A 22011-nucleotide genomic window follows, 5' to 3' on the forward strand; every position below is an offset into this window, starting at 1 on the left:
CTCACATAAGAGACATAAAGCTACAAAATGTATAATTAGATGTGAGCAATATTTTTGATTCATGCATTACATCAATATGATACTGTCTGTAAAATAAACACCAGCAATCATTTTGAGTATTGGCTTAGTTTATTGAATAAAATAAAATATACTAATGTTCTAGTCTATTACAAATATTTGTTTACAAAACAGGATAAATTATGAAAATAAATACTTCTGTGCAGTTTGTCTGTATTGTCAATGCAGGCAGAGAAAAACTGAGATTTACATACACATGTTAGAGCATAAAAATGACATAACTCATTATTATGAGATCATAATCACACCTCATGCCAAGACAAACATTAGGATGCAGGGGGCAGCATTTCACAGGCTGTCCTGTTCACACAAACTCTTTAATCTGAGGGTGATTCATACAAAGACCCACCATCGTGGATCAGATATAGGACTCAATATCATTTGCAGCGCAGTGAAAGTGTGCTTGGGCCCACAACAGCTTTGTTCACATTGTTAATACTGTCCCCAAAGATTCTCCTTAAGAAAAAAAATTAAACAAAAAAAAAACTGTTTGGCAATACAAAGGTTGTAATTATGAAATATCAAAAATCATTCATCCCTAAAATTTGGCTGCACATCACTTTGAAAAATATATATTTTTGGGGATTTAACAAAATACTTAAACTCATGAAAAGTTATTTTTTTACTCTCTAAATCACGATTCTTTATTTGACCCTTCATGTGTGCACAAGATATTTTAGTAGGTTGAGTTCACAGAAGCCTCTGCAGGAGGACAGGAGTAAAATAATATCAGGTAACACAGCTTGAGGCAGTTTCCAAGAACATTTAAAACAATTTGTTTGTGGTGAAAAGCTTTGGTGAAACTTGTTTTTTAGAATTATTGTTTAGCATTAGAACCCAACATTCCTCCCTTTAATAGTCTACGCACAGAATTTCTATTAATTTCTGTTAAATGAACGCGCTAAACCAAGTAAGACTAGATTACCTGTCCCACAACTTCTCCTGCTAGAACCTAAACCTTATTTCCTTTTGTTATCCAACACATTCATCACACTGCATTTCCCTTTTTAGAGCAAACAGCTTCAAATACATCACACAAGGACACAGTGTACCTCCATTTGCTTCTGTAGTCTGTTATCCTGTTTGATTAAGGCTTTTTGCAAAGTTTCCATAGTTTTGATTATATTTAGCACAAAGTCTAAAATACTGAGCCTTGAATAAATAACCCTGAAGAGAAGTTTAAGAGTTGAGACGTTTGGATGAAAACTTCAACATTAAAAGCTGTAGGGTGCAAGCAAAGTTTTGAGTACATCATTATCATTGCAGTGTGCATTAAGCCAAAGGCTTTGAGAACCATTCTTCATTTTGTGCAAAATATATATAGTTATTTCCTTGAATAGTTGATCTTATTTCAATACATTTTGATTTCACATTCAGTTTTATTTTTACTTTGGGTTTTGGCCAATATCAAAAGGGTACCTACTCATTCAATAATATACAAATGACATGCTTTTCCTGAGGAAAATAACTGCATATCACATCGTTAGTTAAGAAAATATATACAGGAGTACATTAAACACATTTCTCATATACTACAATCACAATGGCATGCTGGCAGCAAAACATAGTACACCCAAAACAGAAAGAAGCTTGCCTTTCTGGTGTTTTAAGTAAAAATGGCCGTCCACAAAGAGGGCAGGTCTAACAGCCTGAATCCATTATGTATTTAAAACACATAAGGCTTCGTATGAAACACTTCTGTAACATCTTATGAACCAACTTGGTGATTCATTGAGCATAATAGGATCGGCTGAGCAATATAATATGAAGCTTTGATGCATTATGCATTAATCACAGTTAAAAGGATCCAGTGCTTTATTGTTTCTAAATATGCTTTCATGATGGCCAGACTGCATCTATGAGATGCTATACGTGTTTTTATAAAGGCAATACAATGCTTTATAATGAGGTTTTTTGAGTTACTATAAAATGTATAAAATCTTCTTTTTAAAGAAGCCAGAAATGCATAATACTAATACTTACATGATACCATATGTAAAGCCTGAGATTATGTTTGGAACACTGTAAAAGGTTTCTTGGCTTTGATACTGTGTTGTTTGAAAAGTCCCTCTTTTGGCATCATGTTAGACTAATTTGTAACACTTTTTGTTCTTTGACAGAGTTGCATAAACACTGCTGTGTAATGAAACCAGACAGTGATGGACCATTGGCCTTAATGTGCATCACCTGCATCACCCAGTCACAGCAGAGCTGCGGTGTTGTTTGGATGCATCTTGGCAAGAAAGTGTTAAAGCACAGCCAGCAGAGCTGCACACTCGGGTCACCTTAAGTCACCTTAACAGCAGACTTCTTCTGGACACAGAGAAAGTAAATGTAGGGCACGCCGATGAAGGCCCATTTCTCGTTGGGCCAGAACATGATGACAGGTCCTCGCTCCGGGGCCTCAGTCGCAACGTCAAAGTAGGCAAAGCAAACGCAACCCAAGTAGGAAGCCAGACAAATGAGGATGTGCCTGTAAAAGCAAAGTTTGAATGAACCAAACTGCCTGAGAAAAGACTCTAAATATATCAAGTTGATGTCGCAAACTCATGTGGAGTAAGATTATTTCTATTTGTTTTCAATTGAAAAATCACCTTGTTTATGGTGTTTTGCTTAAATTTTATTTCTTGTTTCATTTTTCCTGATTCTAGTACAGAAATCTGCACGTATTCTTGTTTCAAGATCCAGACCCTAATGTACCGGTATGTCTTTTTCACATTTCTTCCAAAGGATCTTAACTTAATTATAGAAAAAAAAAAGAAAAAAAACGTGATAAGATGGAGATCTTGTGTTAAAATCTGTGTTTTAATTACAATAATTAATGTACAATGAGTAGATAGATTGTATGACCTTTATAATAGTCCAAACTACAACAACTTTGAGCTTACCAAGCACAGTGCAAGTAGGGGAAGTTGACAGATGACCACATCTCACAGAATATCCTGTCACTGATCCAGCAAAGCAGAGCCAGAGCCCACCAGATTCCTGAGACCAGACCCAACTTGAACACACGTGGGTTTTCACACCTGCAATGACCAAAGAGAGCACTGAGAATATATATATATATATATATATATATATATATATATATATATATATATATATATATATATATATATATATATACACACACACACACACACATACATACATACATACATACACTGTCTGTCTGAGAAAACACACAACAATATGTACTGAGTTTGGTGTATGCAATACTTAGTGCATACAATCAGTCTATGCAGGTACACAAAATACAAAAACTTTTTGGGCATCTTTGATGAGTAAGTCAAAATAAAAAAAATAAAAATGTAATTAAAAGAAAAAATACATTAAATTTTGTTATTCAGACTTGCTTTAGCTTTTGCTGATTTGGCTTTTCCCCCCCACTATTTGGCAGTGGCACAATATTGACAAAGTGTCAACTTTTCATTTGATACGGTGAACTTGTTTACAAACAGTTGCCTCTTGATGCATCCAGCAGCAACATTAGCATCCACTTAGAGCCATGTATGTTTTTACTTGATGATTGTAAGATTGTTTTGTCTCCAATGACTCCATTCAAGAAATATGCGATTCTTTAGCTGCTAAATAGGAGTTTTCTTTTCTTTTTTTTAAAGCTTTGTACGTACAAACGGCTGCCTGCTACGGCTAAAACTGAGACTGGACCAAAACATTGTTATTATTATCAGTTATGGGACAGAAAACCACAACAGTGAGCTGAAAAATGTTCAAACACTTTGAAGGACTGAAGGGAACTGCGGACAACATACAGAAACATAAACCAAAGGATGTCCTCCACTAGTAGCCTCAGTTGATACAAATGGGAGAAAGGATTTTAATTTAAGCAAATAAAATGGAATTGAACTCACTCTAAAATTTCATATTGAACAAATTTGCTGGATTGGGAATGAAATACTTCTTCAGTAATTCATACAGGATAAATGTTACTGTCTGTGTAGCTTGGGTGCTGTTATAGTTACAACTGAGATGTCCATACCAAGATGTTAAGTTGTAGGTTAGCACGTTTATTTTTAGATACGCCGATTATCTATTTTTAGGGGGGGGGGGGGGGGTGCTGACAGAACTGTGATCCAAGTAGCAAGTATTCTGGTCTTTGCACAAATATCTCCTAGTGGACAGACCACTGACCTACAGAGACGTATGCTATTCCAGAGTGCCACTGCTCAAACTATTCTTAGTCTTGTTCTCCTTAGACACACCAGTTACACCCTCGCTGCCGCTGGCTGGGGTAAAACAAAGACAGAGGCAAGGAAGCGTGATTAAAGTGTGTTGATGATGCAACTGTTTAGTCACTGTGACACAGTTCATCCCCTTCCCCTAAGACAGAGCGTTTGATGAGGTCATAGCATTTTACGAGCCTTAAATTTGAGTTACCATTGTTCCAAGGAGAGAGGAATGTTGTGACATAAAGACTTTCCAGAAAGCATTACAAGCGCAATAAGATTTAAATAAACAACAACTGAAAAATATAAGTGCTTGTCTAAAGTTAATGAAGCAGCCATGACGTCTCTGCATCAATGGAAAGAGAAGTAAAGACAGCGTGGCATTCTAAAGCTTGTTATTGTACTTTTTAAATCATCCTATAAAGTTGTTATTGCGACTGCAAGAGCAAACAGTTGCGTAACATTAATTACTGGCCACCTAAAAAATGAGTCCAACCCTCACTCTGCTTTTAGCTCTTAGATTTTAGTCTCCACCAACTCCTGAGGGAAACATCCGACTCTTTCCTGCACTAAGTGCTTCACTCTGTTCCCTAGTTAGCCGTTAACTTTGTCTGTCTGCTGTATGGCGCTGTCGAGGTAGCATGCAGTGGGTTTATCAGAGCTTTTTTGCTTAAAATATGTTGAATTGAGGAAGGGTGCGTTGGTGTCCCGGCTACTCATCAGCAACAGGATGTACAAAAATAGATGGCCAATGATACGACTTCCCAAAGGGAAATAGGCCATTAAATTGCCATCAATATTCTATTTTACTGTTAAGAGTTTCGATCGATTACATGCTCATTGGAGCTGTGCATCAGAGACGGCACTAAGCCAGCTCGGTGCTCAGTAACTGCCTTTACATACATGCAGTACAACTGCCATACGCAGGCAAAACACCCCTTCCTGCTAACAAGCACTGACAAAACCATCACCACACAGTTGGATTTATCAGGAACACTGTGCCTATCAGCTCAAACAGTCGCTTGTAAGATAAGAACCATGACATGAAACTAGGATTTCTGCTTGGAGACGTGAGCGTCAGCAAGTGTGATGGAGAGTTTGAGTGTTGAAGGCAAAGATAAGTGAAGGAAAGGCCAGTCTGTCTATCTGGGGTGGAGCTCTGTCGAGAGGCTTCTCTCACTCAGGGTAAAAGAAAGGAAGAGGCTGCATAGGATGCAACAAGTCCTGATATTTATCAAAGACGCTGGAGGTCTTCCTGCATTAGTTTTAATGGTATAAAAGCTTCGCTTGTCAAACTCTATTGTGTGACAATATATATTTTGACTTTCAAAATAAGTCAAAACATGTCTTTTGTACGAATTTAGTCTTATTTCCAAATATGTTCAAAATGATCATCTAAGCACTTGTGTTTTCTTGACCCATCACCACATTCAAAGACATCAGCAACAACTTGATGTGTAAGAGTGTTGTTTTTACAGAAAGAAAGCGATGGCCAAAACTACAAAAATAAGACACCAGATGTAATAAACCAGAATCATCTTTTACGTACTGACAAAATATGAGAAAAATCTACTTTTTAAAACCTGGGCAGATTAAATTGACGGTATTTCAAGAGATGGTGCATCACTTGTATCTGCCAATATGTATATATGAAGGTATATTTAATAATATTGTGTAAAAACTGTTTTTTTTGTATTTGTTTTTTAACATTTCATTTGCGAACTATATCTGTTGTTTCAATCAAAAATACTAAATATCTGGTTTAACTCATACCACACACCTGTTACCTTGGCAATGTGCGAATGAACTTAGCTCTCACAAGCCAAAACTATCCTTTCATACAAAGTCACTTTTGTTTGTTTTGTACTGTCCTTTATGAATAACTCAGCTATTATTGCATGACTGGTATTATTGCTTTAGCACTAATATAATATTTGTAAAGGATGTCCTATACACGGGACATGTTGTTCTTGTCCACCTGGAAGTGACTTGAATAGAAGCCAGGAGTCGTATTGTAAAACAAGCAAACAACTACAAAACTATTTGGTGGTTTCTGAGGGCAGAAGTCCATCTGCCAGGACCACAGGAATTCTCTCCTACTTAGCAGAACAAAGACATGCGACCTCAACAGATGACTGGCACTTGCAGTAATGTCAGGAACAACCAACAGGTTGAACAATGGATGACTTAGGGTTACAAGAGTGACGGTGGCGAGTAAGGGATGTAGGAAACGGAAAGAATAGAGCAACTGCACATTGCTGTGACGAAGAAAAGCAATACAAACACACATAAAAAGGGCATGAGCGGCTTGTTTTGCGTTTTCACGGACATTCTTTCACATCGTAATGTCCCAACAACATGCCATTAGACAATGTCAGTACAAAAGGCCAAAGGTGACATGTTAGCAGACTGCAGACACTTCATCTTGAGACCGTTTCCCTTTCGTCCACTTAACTACTTCACATTACAGCAGCTGATTTCATTAGACTACTTTAAAACACCGACATGGTCACTGATATCTGCTGCTGTGGTACTCTTACGTTCAAACTTAGCCTAGTTAGAGTAAGTGGACATTTATGCCTCACTAAATAATTTTGTTAAGAAATATTTACACCTAATATCTGCCAGGTGTAACCTAAATAAGTTGAGTCGGTGAGTGAGGAAGATATCCTGTGGATATATACATGCACGCTAGGATTTTCCCACACCTGTCATATTGTATTACCACTTGGTCCAAGCTGGGAAAAAAAACAAACATTATATACATAAGAACTCTCAAAACATAGACAGAGCACAACACTTCATACTCTGAAAACCAACCCCAGTCAGCTGAACATTATGCAACCAAGGGTTGAAACGCAAAAAATGCCTGTAACTCGCTAAAAACATACGATTTCAGCATGTTAGATAAGATTTTAGCACCCCGTCTACCAGGGGTGCAGTTGATAGCTAAAATAACAAATACTCTCCCTATTATATACGTTTATTAATATAATTACGGGACAAGTTGGCAAGCTAATGTTAGTCTGGTGTTAGCAAGCCAACATACAGCAGTAAGCTCAAGCACTTGAAAACATAATACTGCATATCTTTCTGATTTATCCACATTCAACCATAACACAAGTTGTTTACTGTCAGTTTTAGGCTGAATATAGTTCTGTAAGTTACACTGACATTTAGAAAAGAAATTGGTGCAAACAAAACATTAGACATACTGGAGAGTCAAGATCCTACTCTTTCCCCATTATTCCTGCTGATGCCTCACGTTTTATTGAATGTTTCCTCCATTTGGCTTCTTATAAAAATGCAGTTTTGGGTTCTTTACCCTGTTGTTCCACACACAGCAACTTTAAGGTATTTTTTTGTTGTTTGCTAGCATATGAAAGTGAAAAGGAGGCCCCTTCACACAATACATTGTTTTCCCCTCCGGTGTGGGCTGGACTCTGTTCGGTCATATAATTACAAAGTACAACCTTTCGACCTTAGATCATTTTGTCTGCCTCCTCCTCCTAAAACTCCTGCTTCATGTACAAAATGACCCACATTCTTGCTCCTTCCCCACTGACAGAATTTGTTTCACTGTGTTCAGATGACATCAGGCAAACAAGAGCATCTGCTGTACCAGAGGCAAGTTTCTCGTACAGCCATAGACTGTATACAAGAACCGGTCAGCTTTCTCCATTAGCGCTGCAGACTTTTGTAACCATCAGATAATGCTCCACTCTCTCTAAATTATAATCATGGCTGAACCACAACCAATCATGTGTCCATGAACCACAAAGAACTCAACATAGGAGTCTGAATCTGATTTATTGTACGATGCTTTTACTAACCTTTTAAGCTCAGTAATGAGGAGTACGGTGCAGGGGATGCCCAGAGTCATGAGTGACAATGAGTTGACGACAGGTTTCACGAAGGCCAGCCCAGTGGTGATCCCCGACAAGATGCCGATGACCACCTTGAACCGTGACCTAAATTGAACAGCAAAACAAGAAACAACAAAAATTGCAGCAACTTTGCACTCTATGAACAGCATTGTGCAATTCAGAGATGAAGCTCTTCCCAGAAAGCACCGTGACTCAGTAACGCTTAGTAAACAAAAATCCCTCAGCTGCAAGAGGGATCTGAAGTGAATAAGCAGCCATGATGGCTCTGTGACAATGGAACGAGAAGTGAAGACATGTGATGCAGCTTTTACTGGCGTCAGCTATCTCGGACATTAAACTGGGAGTCATAGCAGAGAAGACGCACCATGCGACTGAACTGTGAGCTGCTCTAACACTGTAGGTCTACACGAAATACGAGATGAACGTGACCTTTGCTTCGCTGTGAAACTGATTCAATGTGAACACAAAATCTAATTGGAAATAACTGTGATCTCTTTTTTTTTTGTGAAATATGTATGTAACACAACAAATCAGACACCGTCATGTGTGTGTGTGCACACAGTTACACTAGCAAACATACCGATCCCTCCTGAACATCCTGGGTAGGTATCTCTTGGGAAACCACATGGCGATGGCACACATGAGCACCCATAAGATGGCCAGCTCATCCAGCATCTGGCCGAGAAAGCTGAGCGTGGCGTGAAAATACGTCGATCCAATACCTGAAAGAAGATGGACACAGAAACACACAAATGAGACGTCGTCTGAAGATTGTGTTTCTTAAAAAAAAACGTTTGACATTATGTCAAAGAGAAAGGAAAGTCAAAGAAATGCACGAGTTAAGTTTTAAACAGTTTGTTTCAGGAGATTTAAAACTTTCTTTTGTGTTTTGTACAGCTGTCATGTTCCCATTTCCATCTATCAAAAAAGTATTCAAAAACTGACACAAAGTTCCAGATGTCCCCTCTAAATGAGATTACATTAAACAGAAAATAACTAAAGTGACATTAAATGTTTTTGGCAGACAAGTGACAGGAAAGAACACTGGAATGAACAAGTTAACTAGAAGAAGCAACTTGGAAACCAGTGTTAATGTTACTGGGAGTTGTGGAAGGATGGATCAGTCAGTGCCCCTTTGTTATCACGGCCCAACAGACCTTCTATTATCAGAATAATCTGTTTTCATAACAGGAGATTCCTACAGTTCCACGAACTTCTTATCCAAAAAGGGACCACTGCTGTCAGTCAGAAGTTACTGATCATGACAACCTGTCAGTGTACTCGTACAGAGAGCTGAAACATTTATGTGATTAATCGATTAGTTGGTCTCACGAGAAAATTATTTCAATGATCAAATGGAATGGTTTCTTCTGTCTTCTATTATAGTAAACTGAATTTTTTTGTTTTTGTTTTGACATTTGAAGACGTCACATTGGACTGGATTGTGAAATTGTGACTGGCACTTTCCCTTTTTTCTTTCATTTTATTAACAAAACGATCAATCAAGCAATAAAATCAGAAGCTTAACCAATAATTAAAAGAATCCAATATTGTATATGTCCCAGTAGCAAGCAATGCAGTCAACCCTAAACTACATGTATGACTCCTACCAAACACGGCTGAGGCCAAAACCAGAGAAAAGCAGCTGAACGTTGTTTTCATACTAGAACTTATAGAGACAGTTGTAGAGATGAAACCATGTAACCGACTTGTCTGCTGTGTAACTTTTAACAGCCTCCAGATTTCAAACAATGGATACAGTCAGAGCTACTAGGCCACTGAAAAAAGCAAACTGCATATATTTTAATCACTGGTTTGGAAGGCAGGTGTTGGACAGGGAAGACACGGGACTACTCTGATACGAAAAGAAAAAATTAATACAAAAGTTACACAATCTGAGCATACATGGCCAATAGTTCAAGTTCAGTTATGCGAATCACATTCAACAGCTCCTCAATTATCAGCCAGTAAAGTCACATCTCAGGAACATTGGGAGGTCTGTCAGGTTGGGGTTTTTTGCTGACAGTGCAACCAGAGTGTTTTCATAACAGCTGTAAGGGAACTGGGCAGTGTAATCTCTTAACTGTGCTGTTATGTACATAACAGTGGCACCATTTACGACTGAAATACTGTGTCAAAGGAAATTGAGGCAGTAGGCTTATTCATCCCACCAATGAATAAGCCTAGTCATAGCAAAGTGTTTGTCTTAAAGGGTAAAATGATTCAGGACGACCTGAAGCTAGAACGTGGACAGCTTCAGCTTCCTCAGGCCACGGCTGAGGAAACCTGCATACGAACAGTGTTGCTGCAGTTTAACAATGTGGGCCCCAACATACAAAGCATACATGTTGCACAATATTTAACTAATGTACATGTACATGTACTCACAATGTTTGTGTATTCTATGGCTGCTGCAATTATCTATTAATCTGCAGATAATTCTCTAAATTGAAAACTCTTTTGGTTTATATTATTGTTAATATTTTTTAAATGCCTTTCACAATATCCAGAGTCCAATCGGACATATTCTAATTGCTTATTTTGTCTGACTAACAGTCCAAATCCCCAAATATTCTGTTTGTCAAGCAGTTTATTATTCAGAAAATTTTCATTATTGGTTTATTTGTAGATTTTTTTTCATTTTGTCTATAAAAATGTCCAAAAATTGTAAAAATGCCGGTGATAATTTCCAAATAGTGTCTTGTTCAGTCCAACTAGCACTCTACAATGCCCAAAAATATTCAGTTTACTAATAGAAGACTAGAAAAAACAGCAAATATTCACAATAGAGGAGCTGGAACACACTGACTTTTTACTTATAAAACAACTTATTTATTAATTGTCAAGACTGTTAATTTTCTGTTAAACAATTAGCCAATTAATTAATTTAAGTAGTGTATTTTCACACTAAAAAGTCTAAAATAGATTTATCAATCTACATCGCTTTGGTGTGAGTAGCCTAGTTTTGGAGGTATTGTTGTTAGAACGTCTTGAGAGGAACTATGTTCTTTCAACCGGAGTTCCTGCATGAAACTGCTCACAACCAGGTCTGTGGATTACAGTGAGTAACTGGGTCTTAAGAGACATTTCAGCATTTCACATGTATTTTTTTGGGGGGCACTTTGAGCACCACAAGCCTGAGTCCAACCCAGAACAATCCAAATTGATAAATAGAACTACAGGTGAGACAAGAGGTATTTTTGTATTTAGGGGTTAACTGTTACTTTAAGCATTACCTAAGATTTAATTAAAACACATTAAATGAAATACTTGCCTGGAGCCCTTTACAAGATGTATAAATAAAGGAATAGTTATATGGTTTGTTAGCTGGGAGAAGTTTAAGCGTAATTAAGACGCTGAAGGTCTCCCACAAAGCTGAACAGAGACATGAAAGGTTAGGTCATCATCACACAGAGTGTAGACATTATAATGTCAGCTCAGACAACTTACCGACCACAACTAGTAGACTCCATATGAGGTAAATCCCACTGTTGAAATGTGTTGCATATTGGCGGAACAAGCACATTAATATGGGCGGCAAAACAAAAAACAAAATGTTGCTGATCTGAAATGATAAACAAAAGGGGGAAAAAGCTATGAGCAAAAATAAATCACAGTCGAACTGATCGTGTAGCTCAATGACAACATGCTTGTCAAAAGTCGATCAGTGCGCGAGCCTCGCTGGCCTTTAACAAACTTGACAGCCAGTGGGAATGATAAAAAGGAACATTTAAAACCTGATGCTAACAGTAAACAACGTGATGCTGAAGCTAAAAAGCATAATATTAGAGGATCATATTAAAAGACAGCAGTGCAGTACAAAGAAAAACAAAAAGGCAGTCAAGCTGTGCATAGAGTTAGTTAGCTGTAACTTACATAAAACTGCATTATGCAAGAAAACAAAACATCACACATCGTTAAGCTAACGTTAGAACCGACCGTGTTGTAAAATTCAGCAATGCTGGGGTAAATTAGGTAATTGCCTTCACACCAGTCCACATCGGAGCTGCCAGCCTGCAACTGGTCCCAAAAAATGAGATTGACGTTACTCATGTCTGGACTAGTCCTGTCGGATGGACAGTGAAAAGCAGACAACAGCCGACAGTAATGGACCAAAAAAAAAAAAACAGCACACTTGAGGAAATTGTCTCAATTTCTCAGCTCCGTTGTTCACCGGTCGATTTGAACGTTTTGAGACCTGACTCGACGATGTGGTAAACTACAGAAATCGTCGCTGAGCTGCATGTTTAAGCCGCTGTCCTTCCACAAAGCCCCCTGCTTGTCGTGACACTCCGCACTGTGCATTGACAGCTGCTCGGGTCTGTGGCCAAAGAGTGTTCAAGCCCTGCAAGAGAGTTCACCCCTATCTGCTTCCTCGTTCAGTGACACGTGACCACAAGAAGCAGTCCGGAAGCAGCCGGTCTAAATAGATTTCAAGCAACATTAATAACTTTACACTTTTCAGATGTGCTTTTTCTACTTTGATATGTCAAATTGTTTGTCTGGTATTGACTCACTGGCATGTCTTACTGGTATGAATCAGAGCCATCATAGTCTATGCTCGATAATATTGTTGAAGTGCAAAACAAGTCTGTATTGTTAACTGCTAAAAATCGAGGAACTTTGACACATTTCATCCAGGTGCTAATTGAACCATACTGCATTACTTATAAAGTCTTTGGACGTTTACATCTCCTTATCTACTCTCTGGCTCCCTCTGGCCGAGGCATGCTCAATGACTCTATAACCCCCTCATCCTCATTGGATTAATTATATTATATATTATATATACTTGCTTTTACATGAAACATACATTTTAAATAATCAAGATAAATAAATTAAGATAATTACCTATATGCTCTATTCATATAATCAGTTTAATGCAGTTGTGTTGGTCGGCATTAACGTGTTATTAACCTTCAGCTTGAGCCCAATAGGAAAACTACAGCGGTTCAGTTATCGCGAGAACATTCAGGCCTATGTGAGACCACGAAGCGGATATCCGGCCTCTTTTCCGTGGCGGACTGTTGTAGGGCCGGTTTAGCAAAATGAAGGTACATCGCTTTCCTAACTTTAAATTTATGTGGAAAGCTATTTTCTGTTAAAATACTACAATGTGATCGATGCCATGTTTCTGAACTTAAACGCGGACCAGTTTAATGTAGCAATCGCGGTGCTGACTCTTCGGATGATGTTTGATTGTGATGAGAGTCAGCGCTGACGATCCTGTCGGGAAGGGGAGCTGTAGAAACATGTCGGCACACTGAGCGAAATGTGCTGCCTTTTCAAGTTAACTGCAATAAAATAGTTTTCCGTCTTTTGCTGCTTACGTTATCTAAATCGGCAGTGTTACCCGAGTTGTCGGTTTTCAACGTTATCAGTTAAACCGGTTGTGTTAATGTTAGCATTGTCGAGAGTGCTAACGTTAGCTCGCCGACATAGAAGCTAACAGGCCTCTGAGCCACGGCGTCTCCTTCTGAACTTTAGCTCAGATATCGGTAACGGGACTGCAGGGTGTTTTTACCCCGATGTCAGGTTCCCACCAGTAACTCCAGTTGTGCCTCATTTACCTGCTACACGTACCTGCATTAGGACTCTTGGTAACCTGTCGTGACCCATGAGGAACTGAAGTACATGTGGTAACAACTACATTGCAACTCTCTCCTCTTTCAGCTGAACATCTCGTTCCCCGCTACTGGCTGCCAGAAGCTGATTGAAGTTGATGATGAGCGCAAGCTGAGAACTTTCTATGAGAAGCGTATGGCCACCGAGGTGCCCGCTGACCCTCTGGGAGATGAGTGGAAGGTAAAGTGATGTTTGACCTCTATAATGTTGTTGTAAGTATTCTGTAAAACATGCTGCAGAGTGTATGTGTTAGTTTAACTTGGTGGAAAGATGTATAGGTCTATTAAACCTGACGTGGCACACCAGTAGACCCATTCTGACTGATCTATAGTCATTAAGGGGGGACAGCGTGTTGCAAGAGTAACATTGGAGCTGGCTACCAAATACGACCAGGTCCAGGATCAGTAGATGGTTGACCGGTATTGCTCTCTCATTGTGTCTTGTGTACACCTTTCTAATCCTGCTCCTCCTGTCACTAGTTCAATTCCCTTGCATTCTCGAAGCACCTACTAGTTAACTCTGTAACCCTAAATGGAAGAGCTTGTTTTCTCTACTTCTGCAGGGCTATGTGGTGCGCATCAGCGGAGGCAACGACAGACAGGGCTTCCCCATGAAGCAGGGTGTGCTGACCCACGGCCGTGTGCGCCTGCTGCTCAGCAAGGGCCACTCCTGCTACCGTCCCCGCAGGACCGGCGAACGCAAGCGCAAGTCTGTCCGCGGTTGCATTGTTGACGCCAACCTCAGCGTCCTCAACTTGGTCATCGTCAAGATAGGTAATGCGAGCGTGAAACGATACAGCAAACTAATCACAGGCTTGTTTTGAAATGTATGTTAATGTCCCTTGTAAATTGTTTGTGGCACACCAGTAGACCCTTTTTGATTGGTCTATAGTCAATAAGGGGGGACAGTGTGTTGCCAGAGTGACTGTGGAGCCACTTACCAGATACGACCAGGTCCAGGATCCATGGACGGTTGAACTGTAATGCTCTCTCATTGCGTCTCATGTACACTATAATAGTGCTGGGCGGTATACCGGTTTTAATTTCCTGTATATTAATTTTTCATATACTGCCGAAACAACTACTGTCGCTCTTCAACAGGCAGCAAAATATATTGTTCGCCGCGACGGGCGCTACAGTCGGAGCTAGTTGTCTTAACTGTATTGAGAGGGACCCCTGATCATGGTTATAACTTAATAACACAACAATTAATAACCCACAACTAACTCTCTTTAACAGGGCAACACCACGGCACACAAGTTTGTGACACATAAACAATTTGTAAAGCTAATAATTGTACATTTATAAAATTACACCCCCGAACGGCATGCTGGGTACAGCTCGCTAGCTACCCCGGTAGTACAAGTCTGCTAACAGCAGGGAGAGGCTCTGTCACTACATTAACAGAAATGAGCGATGCAGGAGGAACAAAGACTTTTGCTTTTTGGGGTATTTTGGTTAGATACATATGCAACGCTGATTACCGTGTAATATTTGTTATAAATGTACGTTGGTACTTAGAGGGTGATAAGAGGCTGTAGGGACGGACTTAGGACCCAGGGGAACGTAGGTGAAGAAAACAAGAAGTGACGGAAGACACGTCACACAAGGCCGGTTCTTGGGTTAAAAATGGCTGCTTAGTAATTAAACGCACGATAAAATAATTTTCGGCATTAATTAATTAATGCGTTAACGCGAGGTGGAAAAAGGTGATATACTGTGAAACCGCCAGAATCTTACAAAATACTGTGATACACATTTTTGGTCATACCGCCCATCACTGCACTAAAACTGTTGCTCTACTAAATACAGCCGTGTTTGTGATATTGGGGTAGTTTCACTGTCGCACTGATGATAAACTGTCCTCAAAGTCTGGATAGTCTTATTGTCTCCATTGATTGTTTGAAACTCCTGCAAGTACTGAAGATGTAGGAAGTGCAATTTGTAATTGAACTCTGCTTTAGTCAAGTTGATCCTTTTGACTCATCTTCTCCTGTTCTGGTCTCAGGTGAGAAGGAAATTCCCGGACTGACCGACAGCACCGTCCCTCGCCGCCTGGGTCCCAAGAGGGCTAGCAAGATCCGCAAGCTCTTCAACCTGGCTAAGGAGGATGATGTGAGGCAGTATGTGGTGAGGAGACCTCTGTCTAAAGAAGGTAAGACTAAAGAGTGAGTTTTCACAGATATGGCTTCACTTGAAGCTTGAAATCACATGTCTGTGAATTATTAGGGGGGGTGGGTGAGATCAAATTGAGCTTGTTGTAATATGTAAGGATGACTGAAATGTGAATTTGAAGTACTGCCACTATGAAAGCACAGTGAGAATGCGAAACAACTTTTACGGGTAACATTGCAGGTCTTGGTATTGAAGCTTTGTCCTGAAATTTGAAATACAGTTGACTTACAAACACTAGAACTCAGTGGTGGGATATGCTGTCAGTTACATTTTTGACAATTATAATTGTATTTATTGTCATGTATCAAGCCTAAGTGTTGTATATATTAAACTAAATGCTAGTTTTTAAGGACCACTGTCAATTTTCAGCTCAATCCTTTTTACTGTGTAAGATCTATGCAAACTTCATTCCTCCACTTGTCAGTATTTTTAATCCTGTATGGCTGAACAGCAAGAAAGTTATCGAGGCCTTTGATACGTTTCTTTGCCAGATAAGACTTTAAAAACAAAGTAACTTGATCATTCTTGCCACTTTTGCGCATGTGTCTTGCTGAGCTTTCTTTACAAAAAATTGCAGCGACACAGGATGGTGGAAATTAGTATCAGTCCCAGTTTCAGAATTGTTACACCATAATAGCTGGCAAAAAATTAACGAAGTCTGACGAGCGCAATTCTTGTCAGTTAGATCTTCGCACCTCACCTGCATTTATAAAAGCACTTCAGCTGTTGGAGTGAGGGTGGCCAGTTGACCATCCCCCAACCCTCTTTACCACCACCAATATTAAATGATCTCTTCTCTTTTGGTAGGTAAGAAGCCCAGAACTAAGGCTCCCAGGATCCAGAGACTGGTGACGCCCCGTGTGCTGCAGCACAAGCGCCGCCGCATCTCCCTCAAGAGACAGCGCACCCTGAAGAACAAGGAGGAGGCTTCTGAGTACGCCAAGCTGCTGGCCAAGAGGATGAAGGTACGGTTTCATCCCTATGTCTTGACATTTATTTATTCTTTTGCTTTCATTACTGTTATAGTGGGATCAGATCTTCTGAAAGTTGGGACATTTTGTGGATTGTTATGGTTTAAACCTAAAAAAAGGACAATGCACATTTGTTAGTATGCCTGTGCTTGCCAGCTGGATGATTTCTAACGTGCCCATTTGACTTCACTGTCTTTTGGGGAAATTAACTTGTTTGCTATTTGCTGATTTTTGGATGTGTTGAAATGTACTCACATATGTTCCTGCTAACAGGAGGCCAAGGAGAAGCGCCAGGAACAGATCGCTAAGAGGCGTCGCCTTTCTTCTCTGAGAGCATCCACATCCAAGTCAGAGTCCAGCCAAAAGTGAAATCACAAAGTCAAATAAAGTCATGTTTTGCTGAAAATAAGCCGGTGTAATGTCCTTCAGTACCGTGATGCCGTAGAAATGTCTAATTGCAGGTTTGCCAGTTGAATCATGGAAGGCAATTAAAACCGAAATTGAGAAATCACTGAATTTACTGTCATTTTGGGTACCTAAAATAACATAATATATATAGCTTGGCTGCTATTCCAAAAAAATGCACAACCATAAAACGTAGGCATTTCATTTCAGAAACAAGTGCCATTGTAAGAGTTGGTCGCTCTGTAGCCATCAAAAATAAGGATGTTTTTGAGCTGTCAGCCCAAAATTTGGGCTATTACTATTCAGTAACATGGGAGGTATTTTAAAGATGATAAACTGCCCATGCAACAAGTTCTGTATGTCCCTATGTAATGTCCATATACCAGTTACAGGACGCCTTGTCTACCATAACACCTGCTAGACTTAAAGGACAAGAGGGAACAATTCTTCAATGTTCAACTTTAATAAGTGGTTGCACCTGTCTGGGAGCAACAAACTTCAGCACACATACCCCGTTACATTATGAATCACAGATCACATCCTTTAACATCACACCCATTGTCAAACGCAGGCGTCTTGGTTAGCCGTCTCGTTCTGTGGGAACTCTTGGCTTGTGGGTGAACCTGGACCACGGCCTTCTGAGTCGAGCAGCTCTCTGCAGTATTGAGAAAACTTCTATCCTGATAAAAGCTGTGGTGGTGAGGTTCAGGGCAGCTGAGGTTGTACATCTGGGAAATGAAGAAGCACACAGACACAAGCTGATGCTGCAAGAACTGAGGCAGCACCTGGGCGCTCCAGGATAGGGTCAGCCAGCTGGTCTGGAGGTCCTGAACCCGACCGAAAGACCTGGACAAACTCACCATGACCTGTTGGGAAGAAAAAGGTACTTATTTAACCAGATGTTTTTATGGGAGCTAAAATGAAAGTGGGTGCAATAGGCCTTTTTCAATAAAGACGTTTTTACTTGTCACAGTAGGAAAAGCACAGGCGTAAATTAAAGACACCTGAATTTAATTTAGCTGCTTTGATTACATGGTCCTGTATCATGAGTGTTTGCTCACTGGCACTAAACTGAAACGGCTATTAATGTTATAACACCTGTGCTTCTCCTGCTGTGAAAGACGTATGGCCAACTGATTCAAACCAAATGCAAATTGAGTTGAAGTATTGAAAAGTCAATTCAACTACCTCTATTCTATTACTGTCGCCTTAAAACTTCTGTAAGAGTTAAATTGCTTTAAGAAAAAAAAAAAAACTTGCACAGCAATGTCATTAATATTTATTTGAAAATGTTACATAGCTTCATAAGAACTTCACCAGAAACGCATTGTGACTGCAAAGAAAACATGCTCATAATTGTTCCATAACTATTGTTTGCTTAATGCGCGTGTGAGTTTAATAAGACTTATTTCCTGGATACAAATCCATTAATAAGTTAGTATCTTTTGGAATGCATGCGCAGCCTCCTGTTAAAAGAATAGTTTGACATTTTGGAAAATGCACTCGTTTGCTTTTTTCTTTTGCAGAGTTAGATAAGAGTTCAATAAACTCACCCAAAAGTCAACCACTTTTTGGTTTTGGCCAGAAATTGATAGTTTCCAGCCTTTACGCTAACCATCGGTAGCTTCATATTTAATGGATACATTTTAGTCATCTAACTCTTGACAAGAAAGCAAATAAGCATATTTTCCAGATAGTGAAACCATTCCTTTTACACTATACTCACAGCACACCTGAACAGACTGCATCTTGGAGCCGACCATGTGGTACATCCTCCTACACAGCTTGGCGGCGAGTGAAACCAGTCGCACAGGGTATCCTCTCCCGAGTGTGGCCGCCTCAAAACCCTGGACCAAATGTGCTTCTTCCTCTAGAAAGTCAGCAAGAAGATAAAGTAAGGGGTAAATTCTGAATGTGACTTCCAGCTGCTTCACATCAGTAACTCATACGTGACGCCATCGGTATACCTTTATCTTCCTCAGAGGCAGGAAGCCCTCGGTCCATCAGAGCCTCAGAGGCGATCAGAGCGGAGTCCAGTCCCACACTGGCCACAGTGATGGCTCTCTCCACAAGGGACTGGCCAGCCTGGTCATCGGCCTGCTGGGTGCCGCCTGTCACCCATGCGACCGTGTGCTCCACACAGTCCATAGTACCATAAGCTGCGATGCTCACCACATCCTGGATCTCGTGCATCTTGTTCTTGGCAGTGGCCACGATCTGGGTGAAATGGGCAAAACCAGGAAAAGACTGTTTAAGTTTCTTGTGTCTTTTTGTGGAGTATGTGTGTGTGTGTGTATCATTGAGATTTGGATAAAGGGAAAGAAAAGGTTACCTGCTCTGTTGGTGTGTGAATTACTGGGAATGCAGTCTCCAGCCAGTCAAGACTTCTACATGCAACGTCATTTGCAATGGAAACTGTGGAAATAGTCAAGTCAGTGAAGCCAATAACTCAAATAACATCTGCATCATCTTTTTTCTCCACACAGCAACCAAAAAATGTATTTCCTACTATATACATTATTCTATTATGTACACATATGCTGTTAATTTATGAAACAGATTTTTTAGTTTAGATTTTTTAATTATCACTTGTTAGTAATCGTTTAATCCTTGTAGGGTTGTGATTTTGGAATATATTTTCAGAAAGCTTGTCCTGTGATAGATCCCCAATAAACCTTTTATGTAAACCTGAATCAATTGAAATAGTCAATCAACAGAAAGTAAACAATTGTGACGATCAAGTACTTGTTTAAGAAAAGTTTCCAAATATTTTTTGGATCAAACTTCTCAAATGTGAGATTTTGAAGTGCTTTTATACGATTCTAATTTATAATCCAATCCAAAGATATTCAACATAGAATGTCTAAATGTAATATCTTTGTATTCTGAACAAAACAAGAGTCTTTCGCAAATGTCTGACATTTTATAATTATTTAATTGACAGATTGATCAATGGTAAAAAATAATCATTAGTTGCAACTTTATTGTAAATTCACTGACAGTTTCCTTCAATCACAACCACAAGCAGGGAGTCCAAACAAGTATTGTTGGCCCTAACAGCAGCCCACTCACTCTGAGGCTCCAGCTTAACAATGACAGGAGAAACTACAGCTGTCACACTGCTCTCCAGCATGTCACACACAGACCTCAGACTGGGGTGGCTGCATTTAGTGTCAATGTACAAGACTGAAAGCTTGGTGCAAGCCGAGCGAACCATGGGCAGCTTGGCCAGTCTGGCAGCTGCACTCTGCACCTTCTGCAAGAAAAGAAAACACCCACCCACCCACCCACACACACAAAATTATTTAATTGACAAATTGAACATCAACATGGAAGCCCTCGTTCCCATTAAGATGGGGACATTTGATTGAAACATAAGAACCTAGCTGTCCTCTAAGAAACTATTCAACACCAAATTTAAACAGAAGACATTTTTAAGAACTCACTCGGTACTAAAATGAGAAAGACTTGTTAGGTGTTGATGCCGTGTGACTACAGGTAACGAGGGTTAATCTACCTCGATTGTACTCACCTGGTTGTTGTTCATCGGCATGTTTCGTATACTTTTATAGGAGGGAAAATGAAATGAGTTAATGTCTGAAATGTAAACTTCTTTGTAGACTTTATTGGTTGAAAAAAATGTTCAAGAAATTACAACACTCACCCTACAAAGTGCGGCTTCATCGGAGAAAACTGTCGCTGACATCGCCTGGTCGCGCAGTGAAATAGCGCACCTGCTTAATGGTGAAGTTCTGTCAGTTCTCGCGACATGTCAACGAGATGATAAAACGCAAATAGTTCAATTTGCATCAGAGGCTACTCAGCTAATAAAACATGTTATTTATTGTTTTTATTATAATCTAATCTTTAACATCATGAACAGTTACAGGGATGTTCAGGAGCTTTGAGTCGATATCCAGCTTTTAGCATACTATTATAATTATCTTTGGACGAATTTCAAATTAATGCACATTTAGCTGCACAAGTTTTGCACTGACTAAGCCACTCTAGATTGTGTACGTAATTACTTAATTAATTGGAAGTGTCATCGTCCTTTATTTGATAAATCACACCACGAGAGTAAAAGCCGAGTCTTTCCACGACAGGTATGCAGATTCACTTAATGTGGTCAATATTGGGCTCACGCTGTGAGTAGGATTTGAACTTACGCGGGAATTTCACATTGGATTTCGAATCCAACGCCTTAGCCACTCGGTCATCACAGCTGTTTAATACCTAAAGATATTAAATTAAATCGTCAAGCGAATACCGAAAAAACCGAGGTCAGTTTGGCAGTTTTCTTAACCCTGAATGTTAGGAGCAAATCAAACACCACCTGATCCTTGGAGCACACCACCGAAGTGAGCCTGCCGTTTTGTCCCAGACCTTTGAGAAGTGATCCACGGATGCTGATTCTGATGCCGAAAACATAAAAGAATCCGGTGGCCTCAGTAGAACACAAGGGGTCAAATAAAGTCCTCCTTTAAGCAGTACTGCTGCTGTCTGTCTGCGAACAGAGGCTTGAAAATGCAGACGGTGTGTCCACGATTGATATCTGACAGTACACAACACCAGGAAGGCTACATGTTATGTTACAGCAACCAAGAGGCTTTTTGGATATAAAGCTGCAAGTAACTAAAGCCATGTTGTCTATACAACCACGGAAGGAAACCACCTGACCGTC

At 39.7% G+C, this 22011-nt stretch overlaps 3 protein-coding genes across 5 annotated transcripts; 1 reads left to right on the plus strand and 2 right to left on the minus strand.

Annotated features, from left to right (window-relative positions):
• Positions 1–662: 662 nt before the first annotated feature.
• Positions 663–12455, minus strand: acer2 (alkaline ceramidase 2). Its single transcript, XM_068727617.1, has 6 exons — positions 12092–12455; positions 11603–11717; positions 8733–8874; positions 8099–8236; positions 2967–3104; positions 663–2551 (listed from the first exon to the last, which is right to left on the minus strand). The coding sequence occupies exons 1-6, from the start codon at positions 12203–12205 to the stop codon at positions 2365–2367; spliced, it is 834 nt and encodes a 277-aa protein (XP_068583718.1). The 5' UTR covers positions 12206–12455; the 3' UTR covers positions 663–2364.
• A 684-nt stretch (positions 12456–13139) lies between these two features.
• On the plus strand, positions 13140–17331 carry rps6 (ribosomal protein S6). The gene is made up of 6 exons (XM_068727193.1): positions 13140–13206; positions 13826–13957; positions 14340–14550; positions 15785–15931; positions 16759–16916; positions 17196–17331. The coding sequence occupies exons 1-6, from the start codon at positions 13201–13203 to the stop codon at positions 17289–17291; spliced, it is 750 nt and encodes a 249-aa protein (XP_068583294.1). The 5' UTR covers positions 13140–13200; the 3' UTR covers positions 17292–17331.
• Positions 17332–17780: 449 nt separating this feature from the next.
• LOC137885262 (perilipin-2-like) lies at positions 17781–21550 on the minus strand. 3 transcript variants are annotated; one of them, XM_068727452.1, is made up of 8 exons: positions 21497–21550; positions 20992–21079; positions 20860–20890; positions 20542–20583; positions 19660–19742; positions 19295–19544; positions 19061–19197; positions 17781–18193 (listed from the first exon to the last, which is right to left on the minus strand). In XM_068727452.1, the coding sequence occupies exons 2-8, from the start codon at positions 21031–21033 to the stop codon at positions 17855–17857; spliced, it is 924 nt and encodes a 307-aa protein (XP_068583553.1). In that variant the 5' UTR covers positions 21034–21079; positions 21497–21550; the 3' UTR covers positions 17781–17854. The 3 variants fall into 3 exon arrangements, with proteins under 3 accessions (XP_068583553.1, XP_068583551.1, XP_068583554.1); XM_068727450.1 differs by having other exon boundaries at positions 20400–20583; XM_068727453.1 differs by having other exon boundaries at positions 17943–18193; positions 19054–19197; positions 20400–20583.
• Between the last annotated feature and the right edge of the window lie 461 nt (positions 21551–22011).

This window comes from Cebidichthys violaceus, unplaced genomic scaffold, assembly GCF_023349555.1.
Source record: "Cebidichthys violaceus isolate CVI_PGR_0920_01 unplaced genomic scaffold, fCebVio1.0.p SCAF_4, whole genome shotgun sequence".
Classification (NCBI taxonomy): domain Eukaryota; kingdom Metazoa; phylum Chordata; class Actinopteri; order Perciformes; family Stichaeidae; genus Cebidichthys; species Cebidichthys violaceus.

Excerpts from the sequence above, each read along its gene's own strand:
- acer2 (XM_068727617.1), bottom strand. The coding sequence starts at position 12,205 with ATGAGTAACGTCAATCTCATTTTTTGGGACCAGTTGCAGGCTGGCAGC. Across the intron at positions 3,105-8,098 it reads CTCATTACTGAGCTTAAAAG|GTGTGAAAACCCACGTGTGT; the intron begins GTTAGTAAAAGC and ends TGGTCATTGCAG. Across the intron at positions 2,552-2,966 it reads CCCTACTTGCACTGTGCTTG|GCACATCCTCATTTGTCTGG; the intron begins GTAAGCTCAAAG and ends TTGCTTTTACAG.
- rps6 (XM_068727193.1), top strand. Across the intron at positions 14,551-15,784 it reads CTTGGTCATCGTCAAGATAG|GTGAGAAGGAAATTCCCGGA; the intron begins GTAATGCGAGCG and ends TTCTGGTCTCAG. Across the intron at positions 15,932-16,758 it reads GAGACCTCTGTCTAAAGAAG|GTAAGAAGCCCAGAACTAAG; the intron begins GTAAGACTAAAG and ends CTCTTTTGGTAG.
- LOC137885262 (XM_068727450.1), bottom strand. The coding sequence starts at position 21,011 with ATGAAGCCGCACTTTGTAGG. Across the intron at positions 19,743-20,399 it reads TGTTAAGCTGGAGCCTCAGA|TTTCCATTGCAAATGACGTT; the intron begins GTGAGTGGGCTG and ends CTATTTCCACAG. Across the intron at positions 19,545-19,659 it reads TTCACACACCAACAGAGCAG|ATCGTGGCCACTGCCAAGAA; the intron begins GTAACCTTTTCT and ends CATTTCACCCAG.